Genomic DNA, 12,501 nt, shown 5'->3' with positions numbered 1-12,501 from the left:
CCCCCCCCCAGGAAGTTACTTCTGGCAGAGTCACTTCTCAAACAGGAACCGTTGTGTGATAAGGTTGTTTCATCAGAAGCCTCATATACCACGGAGATGTCCATACATGGATATTTGGTATTCCCACGTATCTAGTAAACCTTAAGACCACCTGTCATACATACAGTATTGCCCCGCAAAAACACGGCTGGCGGAAAAAATTTTCGTACGTGCGTCTGAGGCCACGAAATTTGACGCTGCACTAAAAAAAAGCAATTTGCGGGTTAAGATTTTGGGGGGGGGAACGCCGGAAAACAGGAGCGAAAAAGAAACGCCGACCAAAGAGGAAAAAAAGCAGGGGAAGGAGTCTGGAGAACTATCAGGTCATAAACACTGTTTACGTTCTTTACTGACAGACAGCCCATCTAGTGTCTGAGATTAAATCTGCGCCACTCTGTTTCATTGTGCCCACTTTTGTATTACTAGTCCCATCCACACCCAGCATCTCGTTCTGTCCATCTCCCCCACAATTACGTCTGTGCTTCTTACCTTGCCACACATACACACCATAATGTCCGCCGAAACCGCTGAAAAGAAAAACGAGGAGCTACCTAGACCATACAAGTGTCCCATCTGTGCCAAGGCCTTCCACAGGCTCGAGCACCAGACCAGACACATTCGGACCCACACCGGCGAGAAGCCCCACAGCTGCAACTTCCCGGGCTGTTTCAAGAAGTTCAGTCGCTCTGATGAGTTGACCCGACACTCGCGCATCCACACCAACCCTAACTCCCGTCGAAACAAGAACCTCACCGTCAAGTCGATGAAGGAGTCGGAGGTTGCCCCGGAAAGGGACGAGCCGACGGATGCCGACGCTGTGGCTGCTGCTGCTGTCATGGCCGGCGTAGCCCAGCCCAAGGTAAAGAAGCCAACCCAAAAGCTCGAGATCCCCGCCTATGGGCAAGTACCGCTGTTGTTCCAGCCCTCGGTGCACCAACCGACCCCAAGTGCCCCACACTTACGGGCGCCGCAGCCGTTTTCCCCGCAACAAGGGAGATACACCCCCTCCAGCACCAAAATGGACTTGGACTTGCTTGTATCGGCAGCCACAGAGGAGTTGAAACACTTGAAGCAGGAACAGACGTGGGCGTTGAAGCTGTCGAAATCCTCGACCAGCTTGACGGAGCAAGCTGACGCGATGAGAGACGATGCGAGCGTCCGCCAGCCGCTCTATCCGCTTCCGCATGCTGCCAAGTCGTACACATCTGTAGATAGTCTTCTATCGCAGCACAAGGCGTCGTCGAACGGTGTGGCATACCTCCCTTCGTTGCTGCGAATGGCCCCCCTTGGGAAGGCTCTCGCCTCGCCGAAGCACGATGACCGCCTTGACTTGGAAGAGCTATCGCGCGTAAAGAGATCGCGACCAAACTCTCCAATGCAAGCGGGCTACACATTGCCCAACTCGCCAAAGATTGGCCACATCGGAACGCCATCCGTGTCGGCGCTGAACAGTTTTACAAACTTGAGCGGAATGGCGTTCAGCAGCTTGACAATGAGCTCGTTGAACCGCGGCCCCGCCTCCTTGAGCCGCTCCTTCACCAATGCCTCAGACAACGGGCTTGCCTCCAAGTCTTCCACCAGCTTGTACGGGGCATCCACCTCCGTAGCGAGCGTTCCCGGCTGGAGCATTCCTGCCCATTCGTACACAAGCTCACCCTTGCACACACCCCTCGTGTCGCCGCGCTTGGCCCCGACCTCCGCTCGCGAAGCCGAATTGCCGTCGCTCAGGTCGCTCAACCTAGACTTGCCTGCCAATCTCTCCATCGCCAAGCTTGTCGGCGACTCGCATCCCGCCACGGCGTCGTCTGATGCCACCTCCGCTCCGCCGCTGCAACCGCAGTTCCAGTTCAGAGCCAAGACGCCCGGGCCGTTAATCATGCTGATGATGTCGCTGTCGAATCTGGGCGAGCGGAGGGAAAACGGTGAGTTTATGAAGAAGCGATCGTTCAGTGCCAACACCGGTGGTCCAAGTGGGCAGGTGTTTGCTGGCGGCAATGCCAGCTAGGCTCTGTTTGAGCTGTTTTATTTCTGGCTGTTCAAAAGTTCCGAAGGCGTCTTGTTTTCCTGTTTTCTTTTTGTTTCATCTTGTGCTATACGCAAATAAATAATCTACAAATAATGGTTTAAAATAAAAACTATAAATTTATTTATAATTTTTAAAAAGGGGAAAATGTTAAGCACAGGTGTATGACAGAACTGTATTTAGGTGGGAGATCAGAAATTTAGTGTTGAGTATATACCCAATATTGGGCAAGTAAAAGTACATACGGACCACACATCCACATGAGTATACATATTTCATTGGTGACTAAAATAGCCCTGCCATACATATTTACGCTGTCATTTATTCGCACACCAAAATCGGCCAGATTATTGCATGCTTATTACGGACAAGACACGTGATCAGAGACCCAAACTAAATCTCCCCTTTCACAGGTATTCTATGGACAATAATAACTGCTAAGAGCTGTAAAGAATTTCCTCCTATAGCTAAACCCACAGTAGGGTCCATGGGCCGAGCGATTTTCACAAGCCCGGATTTATCGCACAAAATCGTTAATGCATGATTTTGAAACTAAAACCCTGGACTTTTCTATCAGGGCTGGGCATCAGAGCGGGTCTCATAATCTCCACACATAACGGCGCAAAAACACCGTCCTTTCTTAGATTATGGATTTTCCAGAGTTTCATGAATGATCTGATTCAATAAAATTTCACCTTGGGCCTTAGAAAGGACAGCCTTAATACAATATCAGACGAGGATTTTGACATGATTCTTATCTAATCGATCTGCACTAAACCTTTATATTTGACACGGAAAGTCTTAGCATAAGCCGCAGACTTGCCTCACCAAGCATGCATGCGGTCAGTTATATCGGCTTTTCGATGGAGAGGGTGACGGCTTAGGGTACTTGTAAACCCTGAAATAAAGGCATAGTATCTCTCAAATAGTTTCATTGGTTAGTACTAACCAATAAAATTATCGTCAAGGACAGGTACTAATGCCTTGCGTGTAGCTAAGGGGGGTTTTTTTTTGCCGATGAATGCCCAGATTTTACCCAACTTATAGACCACAATAGTATATGAAGATATCGGAATTAGAAGTATTGGCATCCATGCATACATAATTAAACTTTTGACCTCCCAATAATCACCAAATCCAGCACTTATGACCGCCATATTACCAAATAATGCCAAGGAAAACGGCCGTGCAAAAATTCTAGGCATTCCCGGAGATTCCCTTTGTATAAAAGCAACGCTCCCTCCCTTGGAGCTTCTCTCTTGGGCTTTTACCTGGTTTTTCTGAACCAACAACCATTTCACAATTATGCAGTTCAATATCGTTTTGTTAGGAACTTTGCTTCAGTCCCTTACGGCCTTGGCAGTTGCAATTCCGCACCCGGAAATTACTCCCGCGGCCAAGTTATTCAAAAGAGAGCAGAAGGTGCTAGCCGAGTCTGTCTGGTTGTCTACCTCAGGTGTCGAGACACTCAAGGTCACCCCTACTCTCATTGACGGCGTGACAATTTCTGCTTCCCCAAACACAAAGTCTGCCACGCCTTGGATCTCCCTTGACAAGACTGGTATTCCATACAGAATCACTCCAACCGTCAGCGGTGGAACCACCATCTCCGCGTCTCCTACCCCAACAGACTCGAACTATCCTAAGGTGGACGATGTTCCACCGGTGTTGCGTTGTTTTGGCGACAGAGTCCCGAATGAAGATGCCCTTGGCTCGCCATTCTGCACCGCCCAGAACGGTACCGAATTATTGGTGGGTGAAATCTACTGGATTACCTGGGATCCATCCTACTGGGGTGGTGACGTTTCTAGGGTTACTTTGCAAATGCGCGCATACCCAGTCTTGGATAACGACTCTCCATTGTTCACCTCGGAACAACTCAGCAACAATGATGGTTACTACCCTCTTGAAATTACCCCTGAAATGAGACGGTCGCTGGATGCCGGCTACTTTTTCTTGAACATCACCCCATTGACCAACCAGAACAGTAACGCAAAGCATGTGGGTACCAAGTCTGGCCCGGTCTTGAGAGTCATCACCTCCAGGAGCGAAGCCATTACCGAGCTTTCCCGTGTCCCTTCCGATAACGCTGTTAACACCTCTAAGGAAGGTGTGAAGGCGTCCACGATTGCCCCAGCTGTTATCGTTCCAGTGGTGGTGGCCATTGCTCTTGTTGCCGGTATCTTCTGGTACTTGAATAAGAAGAAGCAGGCTGAAGCTTACGCTGGCAACAACCGTTCGAGATTTAACCACACCACCGATGGCGCTGTAAACTTGGACACCTCCAGCATGAATGATAACGCGACTCTCAACACTGTCGTTACCGGTGAGAGTGCGAACCCATTCAAGGACCCTGTTGTGAGAACCGAAGTTCGCACCCAGTTGTAATCCGTAACGACACCTTCCCATGTATATCTAATGAATTATTTTAGCCTTTCCTTTTGTAAGATATTGTGAGTTTCTGTTTTATCAACTGTTACAATTCACTGATATTTCTCTAACAATTCGTAGAAACGTTTCATGGGACTACGGGTGCTTCAACCGGTTTGAAGAGTGATAAAAGAGAGCCCCATTGAAATATGAAAAGAAGAGCCGTTTTCCATTCGGGTAAAAAGAGCAGTTACACTTCAAGAAACTGCTTTGGTTTTACACTAGCTTATAGAAACATTGGAACTAGAATTTTGGTTACCAATAGGGAATACTAACGTGAAATCCCCTGGGGGCTCACTCCATCGCTTTGTCTTATCCTATACACCCTGCGACACCATTGATGTCCTGGCATTGAGTCAACCTCAGAATAGCTTCAGTAGAGTAAGGTACCTACAGAGTGGTTATTTCAAGTCTATGCAGTGATTTAAATGCCATGGCGCTTTTACGTCTTGAAGTGTAGAACCAATTATCGTCGAAAGAGCGTAGGAAGTAAAGCCGGAGCGAAACTCATGTTACAGAAACAGTCAAGCCCTTAGAGATCAAATCCTTAGTGGTCAACCCCTTAGAGATCAAATCCTTAGTGGTCAACCCCTTAGAGATCAAATCCTTAGTGGTCAAGCCCTTAGAGATCAAATCCTTAGTGGTCAACCCCTTAGTGATCAACCCCTTAGTGGTCAAACCCTTAGTGATCAAATCCTTAGTGGTCAAATCCTTAGTGGTCAAAACCACTCACAAAAAGGTGGTCAACTGATATTGTTAGCACTCCTTTGATGGTTTTCATTAATTCCAAGAGCTGAATAGCCATCTATTGTCAGAACTGTCAGCAATTTATCGGCATCCTGAGTAACACTAACTCGTAACGTCTTCCAAGTAGAACATTTTCTAGGCCTTATGCTCAACCGTCAATTTTGAGCTCAGCTCTTCCAGCCAAAGCTTTCGAAAAAACCACAAAGTTGTCTCTCCATTTATTTGGAACCTTGCCTCGACCCTATTCCCTTCTCGACGTCTTTCTTTGTTCCTCCGCCACCCTCCAGACAAGCCAGATAACCATCACGGCACCCACAAACGCGCTCCACAAGTTCCTATAAAACACCTTGTCATAGCAGTCACGCCCAATATTGCATGCCTTAATAATCGCTCCGTTAAACTCCTTCTCCACCACGTTCGCATCGTAGACCTTTCCAAAGTAGCTGTTGTACATGTACGCCGGGAGGATGGGCGCAAGACCCACAATCCCCCAGTTCAACGAATAGTTCGCCATCCCAAACATATCGGCCACCGTCAACGGAAACACACAATAGGTAAACCCATAGACCACCCCGGTGAGCGCCGACTCGAGCCACAAGTCCTTCAACGGCATGCGCGCGCCCAAGAGTTGGCTTACGACAAAGCCCACAGCAGGCACAAGCAACACGACAATGCGCAGCTGCAGGAAGCGCCGCGTCACGAGGTCACCGACGGCACCACTCACAATGCGACCTGCGCAGTTCGCGACCGAGAGCACCGCAACTTGATATTGCTGCTCCTGCTGGATGAGGGTGACGGCACTGGGATGGGTTACGAGGAAGTCGTAGCCGCCGGTGAGCGCGGAGACCATGAAGCCGACGGAAAAAATGTACATCTGGCCCAAGCCCGCAAACACGCCAAGCGCGATAAAGAGCCCCCAGAACTTAGGGTCGCGGAAAAGCGCGCTGCCAGTGATTTCCGGGGCCACATGTGCCACGCGCGGCAGCATATTTGCGGACGTGAACGTCTCGAGCTCCAACATTTTAGGTGTATCGCGCCCTGACGAGCGACTCTTCACGTCGTCGCACATACACACAAGCGGCGCGCACACCACGAAGATGGCGGCATTCACCACCGCCAAGAGCCCCAAGAAGCGCGACGTGTCACCTGGAACAAAGACAGACCCTAAGAAGGAAAACACGGACGCGCTGAGCCCGTACATCAGGAGCGGAAGCGCCGTCGCAATGCCCTTGATCCCGGGAAACGTGACCGCGCAGCATTTCAAGTTCGCGGAGTTGATAAAGGTGGACCCCGCGCCCACCATGAAGTAGAGTACACACGAGAAAAGAACGCTGGAGGCGGTTTGGTCGTACTGGAACTTCATCCCGACGTAGCCCGCGACGATGAGCGTACCACCCGTCACGAGCGAAAGGGTGTAGCCACAGGTGTCCACCACGAGCCCCGCAACGGGGCCCGAGAGCGCGGAGCCCATGGTACCCACCATTGCGATGGCTGACAGTTGTGACACCGTGTAGCCCAAGCGGGCTGCGAACTGCGGACTGTAGGAGCTGTATAAGTAGACTGTTCCACACACAAGCCCCAAGAAGGTGGCCAGCACGAGGGTTAGCGTGCGTTTCATCGAGGGCGAGAGATACATTGTTGGAGACCAATGAGAGGGGAGGGGGAGGACCAGCTGAATATTAGCGATGGGTGTCAGTGCGGAATAGCTGGATGGTCGATTAGAGTGACCATACTAGGACGTAAATATGGTTTGATATTTTCCACGTGCGCGTGAACACGTATGCACCACGCGACTGCCGGGTTTAACGTTCGCGGTGTCTATTCTCCGCTGCGTCTATTCTCCACCGCGCCCATTCACCACCACGTCTATCTCCGTTGCGTCTATTCTTCATTGCGTCTATTCTCCGTTGAGTAAGGGTCGGTGCATAGGGAACAGGCTATTGCAGTAACGCATGGAAGGATTAAGGATACAGGATCATGTAATTTCATACGAGTAATTAGGTTCGGTCTAGGTACCAAATCGTATCTATAGTTTAATATATACCCCTTATACAATTCCCGTGCTGCGCTGGCTCCTTCTATCGAACGACAACTCGCGTTTATATCTGACCGAAAGAGTGCCACAAGACAATATCGCGTGCCTAGACTGGAGGCTATCAGTTCTTGCTAACCAGTATGTTTCTTTAGTAGATGGTTTTCTGACGTACCCTTAACTACGCTTCGTACTGTTAGCAATATAGATGCGGCATGTCCACGAGATCGATGGACTGCGTTCGGCACTAAAATTCTGAATATCCCAAACCCTGTAACATATGGATCTAGCATGCGCATGTTGCAAATGCTTTAGCATGCTAAGACTGCCTGGTATCAGTGTACCAGGTCCAGGCGACTTACAGGGTGCTCTGGAACACTAAGGCACGGTCTAACATGGGCCTGATGTCTGTTTTTAGCAGGGTGCAAGTGAGCCGCTGAGTAGAGTTTCCCCGAGGCATTAGCCCTAAACGTTAATAAATCGGTATTTTTTACGAGATTATTATAGATATTATAGCACATACACTGATTTATTCTGATTTGAAGAAGAGAATATTATTGTAGGACTGAGGGGATATATATTCAAGGATATGAATCATCGAAAATATCAAAGATTAGTCACGCCTCACAGCAGTGCTACTTACAGACGTACTACCTACAGACGTGCTACCTACAGACTTTTAAACGTAGTCTATCAACCTTCACCATTTTAGTTCTTTAATTGGATACCAGCTTCCACCAGGTATACAGACGCATTGTCGAAAAATAATATATAGTGCTGTCATACAAGTGCAGCTAGAGATCACTCAATTAATATCGAGTTCGTGGAAAATTTTGATGTTTACGTGACACGGGCCAAGCTAAACCGGAAATTTTCGCCTAGCAAATCGTTTTAGGCATTAAGCTCAAAGTCGAGTTCTGGGATGCTAGTTGTAAAACGAACGACCGAGGGTTTATGGATCTTCTCGTGGTCTAACCAGTTATCTGCTCGAGAAAACCTCTTGTTGCAGACCTTGCAAACGTAGGGTTTTTCTGCAGTGTGCATGCTTATAAAATGTCTCTTCAAGTTTTCCCGACGACGAAAGCTGCCGTCACAAACCTTGCACTTGTATTTTCGATGCTTCGATTCGTCCTCGTCCATTGTGTTTAAGGAATTATGACTAAAAGCAGTAAAGCGGCCTCGGGGCTTCTTGTTCTTGACAATTTTCGACTCGGGATACTGGTCAATGCGAATATGTAAAGGTATGGAACATTTCGAGTCGGCCCCCATAGGTTTATTGCCGTAGACGGGGTTCCTCTTTGTCCTGGAGGAACAGGGGGTATCTTGGTAGTCCAAGCCGCCTTCGACACTTGAGAGGTGAACGGCTTTTGTTCCTTTGCACCGCGGAAATCCTGGTTTAAGCGGTCGCTTAAAAATATTAACGTCCTTAGAACCAATCACGGCTATATTTTTCGTAAACGGGCTGAGGCTGCATTCAGACTGGCCTTCTATGACCAAATTTTCACTATCTACCGAAACCATTTCATTGCCCACACGCGCTGATCCAGATAACCCGAATGGCCGCATGAGAAACAGAGACGAGTTCATATTGTTGGTAGATGCCGACTCCAATAATTGAAACAATTCTTGGTTGTTGATTAGAGCAGTCAAGGTATGATGTAGATTCTCATTTGGAAATGTTAGGCACTCTCTGCCATGGAAGGGGATGGTGTCTGAGAAGAAGTGGCCACATGTGTAATTTTCATGTGATACGCACCGGGATGAGAAAGCAGAAACAGGAGAAACAGTCCCATCGGGATTTCTAGAAGCTGGATGGAATGAGGAAGAGATTGCAGCCGGGAATCTTAATGGCATCCTTTGAGGGTAGGCACCGCTCGCGCAGTATTTTGATTGAAGGGAGGTTGGAAAAGCCTGAGACTCACTGTGAAAATTTCCAGATATTATTCTGTTTCCCGGTGTGGTGAATGAATAATAAAATACAGCATCATAAGGTAGACAGTGATATTCATGAATGTTGACATCCGCATTAGTATTGTAAGATTTATCCTTGGGAAGCTTACATGAAATATTTCGCGGAGCATCGTGAAAGGGGGTCATAAATGGGTAAATATTTTGCGAATTAATGATTGTTACATAAGTGTCTTTTAGGAGCACTGTCGAAGAAATGTGTGAGTTTGAAGATGCTTATTCGAGTCTTAATACGGCCCAAGCTGAGATAGGACACGACTGGGGTTTAAAATAACTATGGCACTTTAAAAAAATGCTTATAAACCTGCTTATTAAATATTCAAAGACATTTTTAAATATTTTGGGATGTAATCCCGACCAGGGAGGGGAGGCGGGAGAGAGAAAGGTGCATTTTCTCATGTACGGCTCTTCTCCTTTCGATACTCCCGAGGTGATGTAATCATTAACCTTTGCCATGCATTAGAATAATGCCAGTTAGCTTGATACTGTAATGTCCTGATTCTGCGGCTAGTGAGTATATCCCGCCTCAAGCTTAGATCAGTGAGAAAGCCCAGTCATCGGCGTCACAAGTAGGGCATCCCAGTCTCACAGAATCGCTAAAGTTTCGGACCTCTAAGGGTAAGTTCTCCAATAACGCACATTTGTGCAATTTATGCTATAACTATCATATAAACCCCCGAGCAGGCCTAAAGAGGCATTTAATGAGAACCTCGACGCCAGTGTAGTGTCATGCATGGCTGAAGACACTCTAATGCGAGGCACATGTACGGGGAAACCATGTGTTCACAATAGCAGCCTTGTGTGTCTACAAAAGTAAGAGACATTTCCAGTGGGTGTTGAGACGGCTAAGGCCCAAACGAGAACCGCTGCCATGGATATGCAAAAAAATCGGGAGTGCATGCCCGTACTAATGCAACCTCCCTTATTAGAACACACCGGGAACTGTATTTATCCTGCTTTCTAAAGCTTGGCCATACCTTTCATAAAGACGCCTGACAATAGGAGGGATAGCTTTCAGAACTTGTAGTCTCAGAATCCGCAATGTGCCGACCTGATACGGGGAGTACGTCGTTGTACGTATAAACCTATGCACGATTCTGAGATCACCGTCTAATTTCTTTCGTTTAAGATCCAAACGACGGAATCTGCTAAAACCCGCGTAATGGAAGGGAATAAGAGATGACCGGAGAGCCGCATAAGAGTAATTTCACCGGAATTTAGTCTAACCGCAGTGCTAGCTGCCGGCACCCGACTGCAGCATCTAGGTACACTAGACAATGGCATAGGTGGAGTGCCCCTAAAACCCGGTTATTGGAATGAGGAAGATTAGCGATTCTTCATTCCCAGGGGGTGTGAGAGCTTAACCAGGGGACTAGCCATACTCCAAATATTGAGATTATTTTGTACCAGCGATGCCTCTGACTCTCTGGGTAAACGGGGGGCCATTCAGGGTGCTCTTTCCCTCTTGCACCTGGATCTTTTCAAAGTATCAAAACCAAGCCGTCGCCAATGGCAGGAACACCACGTACAGCATCCTTATCCAAGAGCTTCAGCTTCGTTATCTATGCCAGTGATTCGTTACTTCGGTGCCGAGGCGATAACGTCTTTTGAGGCCAAACAAAATTCCGTTCAATTATCCATGGGGGTTAGAGCAAGCTCTACCTCCGAGTTCAGTACTCTACAACTCCAAGGACGCTTGTTACAGTACCTCTCTTAGTGGACCGAGAGGAGAAATGTCGGTCATTGCACTCCGATGGACAGGGAATAAAGTTTCTGCTCTTTTTCTACGGAAACTTTAACTTCTCGATGAGAGGACTAAAGATCTGGACCACATAAAGGTGAGAGAATCGGACCTAAGTAGTAGGTAACGGACATTTCTCATTGCACACATATAGATTCTTACAGTGTCATTACCCTAGGTTTTTGGTCCTTGTCAATTAATGAATCCACCACAATACGCTTCCAGTGGTTGATACCCTTAGGGGGTAACAAAATATTATTTTAACTAGTCCCAGCCTTCCTGCGCATATGTTCCCTGAAACTTCCCCGAGGGGAAAATATTCGACGCAGCCAGGTGTGATTTATTTTAGAGCCATGTAAGCTTATATCAAGCGTTTTTCTCAATAAAAAAAACGTATGGCTAGTGCTTGATAAAGCTGTACTTTAACCTCCCCTCTCGTGCGAATCGTTCCCCGCAATTGGGTCATGCAATGTCAGCTTAGTCTGAAAGGCCAGCTACCCTAAGGGGATGCAGTCGGTACTTATGTTCCTATAAACTAATTTGTAAAGCCCTAGCATAAACCTCCTTTTTAGATATACACCATTCACGCGGTCAAGCAACCATGACCGGTTTAAACTATAGACCACGGCGCTATTAGAGCTTGTTTCCACAGACAGGCGTGCTTACATGCCGGTCGCGTAGGGCGGGTAGCCTGCACAAGCCAAGATACTGGTTTTACTAGGGTCCAGGGTAGCGCTTATATCACTTGTATTCTTCGGTGCCAAGCTTAGCAGTTATCCGATACCAGTCCCAGGGGGGCCACAGGAGTTAGTGATCGTACATCAGTGTGACAATACAACGGAACACGCATTGACCACGGCCCGGTTGGGCATTGAGATTATAAGACAGGTGCAAGATACCGGAGGCCCGTCTACTGGTATCCGCAACTACATATACCAATCGTATCTGTTATCTTGAAGCTACTAGTAAACCGCAGCATATACAACCTTCGGAAGATGACGGACTAAACTAAGAATAAACCATAGAGACTAATTGTAATACAAAAATAACCCTTGCCATGCAATTACTTTCCAGCTTTGCAAGACAGCTACAACAAGGCGCAGCCCAGCTATAACTGTCATGCACTGAATAAACAGTACCTAAGACGCTAGGGTCAAGCCGAAACCGTGTGAATTTTCATATGATCCACCAAATTGTCGGGTCGAGAGAACCCCTTTCCACAGACCTTACAGACATAGGGCTTCTCTGAGGTATGAACACTTATAAAATGTCTCTTCAAGTTTTCCAGGCGACGGAATCCTCCTCCGCAGATTTTGCACTTATGCTTTCGGTATATCGCTTCGTCTTCATTTTTTGCACCCAAAGCATTTTTGTATGCCGCAAAACGGCCTCTGGGTTTCTTGTTCTTAATAATTTTCGACTCTGGATATTGATCGATGTGAATGTGTGAAAACACCGAATACATCGAGCTAACCAGCGGAAGCTTACCTTTAGGGCGGATGTGGTGTTCCATATCTGAAC

At 47.6% G+C, this 12,501-nt stretch overlaps 5 protein-coding genes across 5 annotated transcripts; 2 read left to right on the top strand and 3 right to left on the bottom strand.

Moving 5' to 3' along the window:
- Window positions 1-339: 339 nt before the first annotated feature.
- BABINDRAFT_161964 (C2H2-type zinc finger protein) lies at window positions 340-2,156 on the top strand. Its single transcript, XM_019129098.1, has one exon. It carries the CDS (start codon window positions 551-553, stop codon window positions 2,042-2,044), a length of 1,494 nt encoding a protein of 497 aa, XP_018984907.1. The 5' UTR covers window positions 340-550; the 3' UTR covers window positions 2,045-2,156.
- A 1,211-nt stretch (window positions 2,157-3,367) lies between these two features.
- On the top strand, window positions 3,368-4,952 carry BABINDRAFT_171743 (DUF4448 domain-containing protein; the record flags this gene model as incomplete). The annotated part of the gene is made up of 3 exons (XM_019130834.1): window positions 3,368-3,387; window positions 3,475-4,298; window positions 4,879-4,952. 3 exons carry the CDS (start codon window positions 3,368-3,370, stop codon window positions 4,950-4,952), a joined length of 918 nt encoding a protein of 305 aa, XP_018984906.1.
- A 245-nt stretch (window positions 4,953-5,197) lies between these two features.
- On the bottom strand, window positions 5,198-7,035 carry BABINDRAFT_145119 (uncharacterized protein). The gene has a single exon (XM_019127167.1). The coding sequence runs from the start codon at window positions 6,873-6,875 to the stop codon at window positions 5,481-5,483; it is 1,395 nt and encodes a 464-aa protein (XP_018984905.1). The 5' UTR covers window positions 6,876-7,035; the 3' UTR covers window positions 5,198-5,480.
- Window positions 7,036-8,162: 1,127 nt separating this feature from the next.
- BABINDRAFT_183561 (uncharacterized protein) lies at window positions 8,163-9,368 on the bottom strand (the record flags this gene model as incomplete). Its single annotated transcript, XM_019131187.1, has 1 exon — window positions 8,163-9,368. The coding sequence occupies one exon, from the start codon at window positions 9,366-9,368 to the stop codon at window positions 8,163-8,165; it is 1,206 nt and encodes a 401-aa protein (XP_018984904.1).
- A 2,765-nt stretch (window positions 9,369-12,133) lies between these two features.
- BABINDRAFT_37461 (uncharacterized protein) lies at window positions 12,134-12,445 on the bottom strand (the record flags this gene model as incomplete). The annotated part of the gene is made up of 1 exon (XM_019131822.1): window positions 12,134-12,445. One exon carries the CDS (start codon window positions 12,443-12,445, stop codon window positions 12,134-12,136), a length of 312 nt encoding a protein of 103 aa, XP_018984903.1.
- Window positions 12,446-12,501: the final 56 nt, after the last annotated feature.

Source organism: Babjeviella inositovora (assembly GCF_001661335.1).
Source record: "Babjeviella inositovora NRRL Y-12698 unplaced genomic scaffold BABINscaffold_7, whole genome shotgun sequence".
Lineage (NCBI taxonomy): Eukaryota > Fungi > Ascomycota > Pichiomycetes > Serinales > Babjeviella > Babjeviella inositovora.
This window is presented reverse-complemented; position numbering and strand designations above follow the sequence as displayed.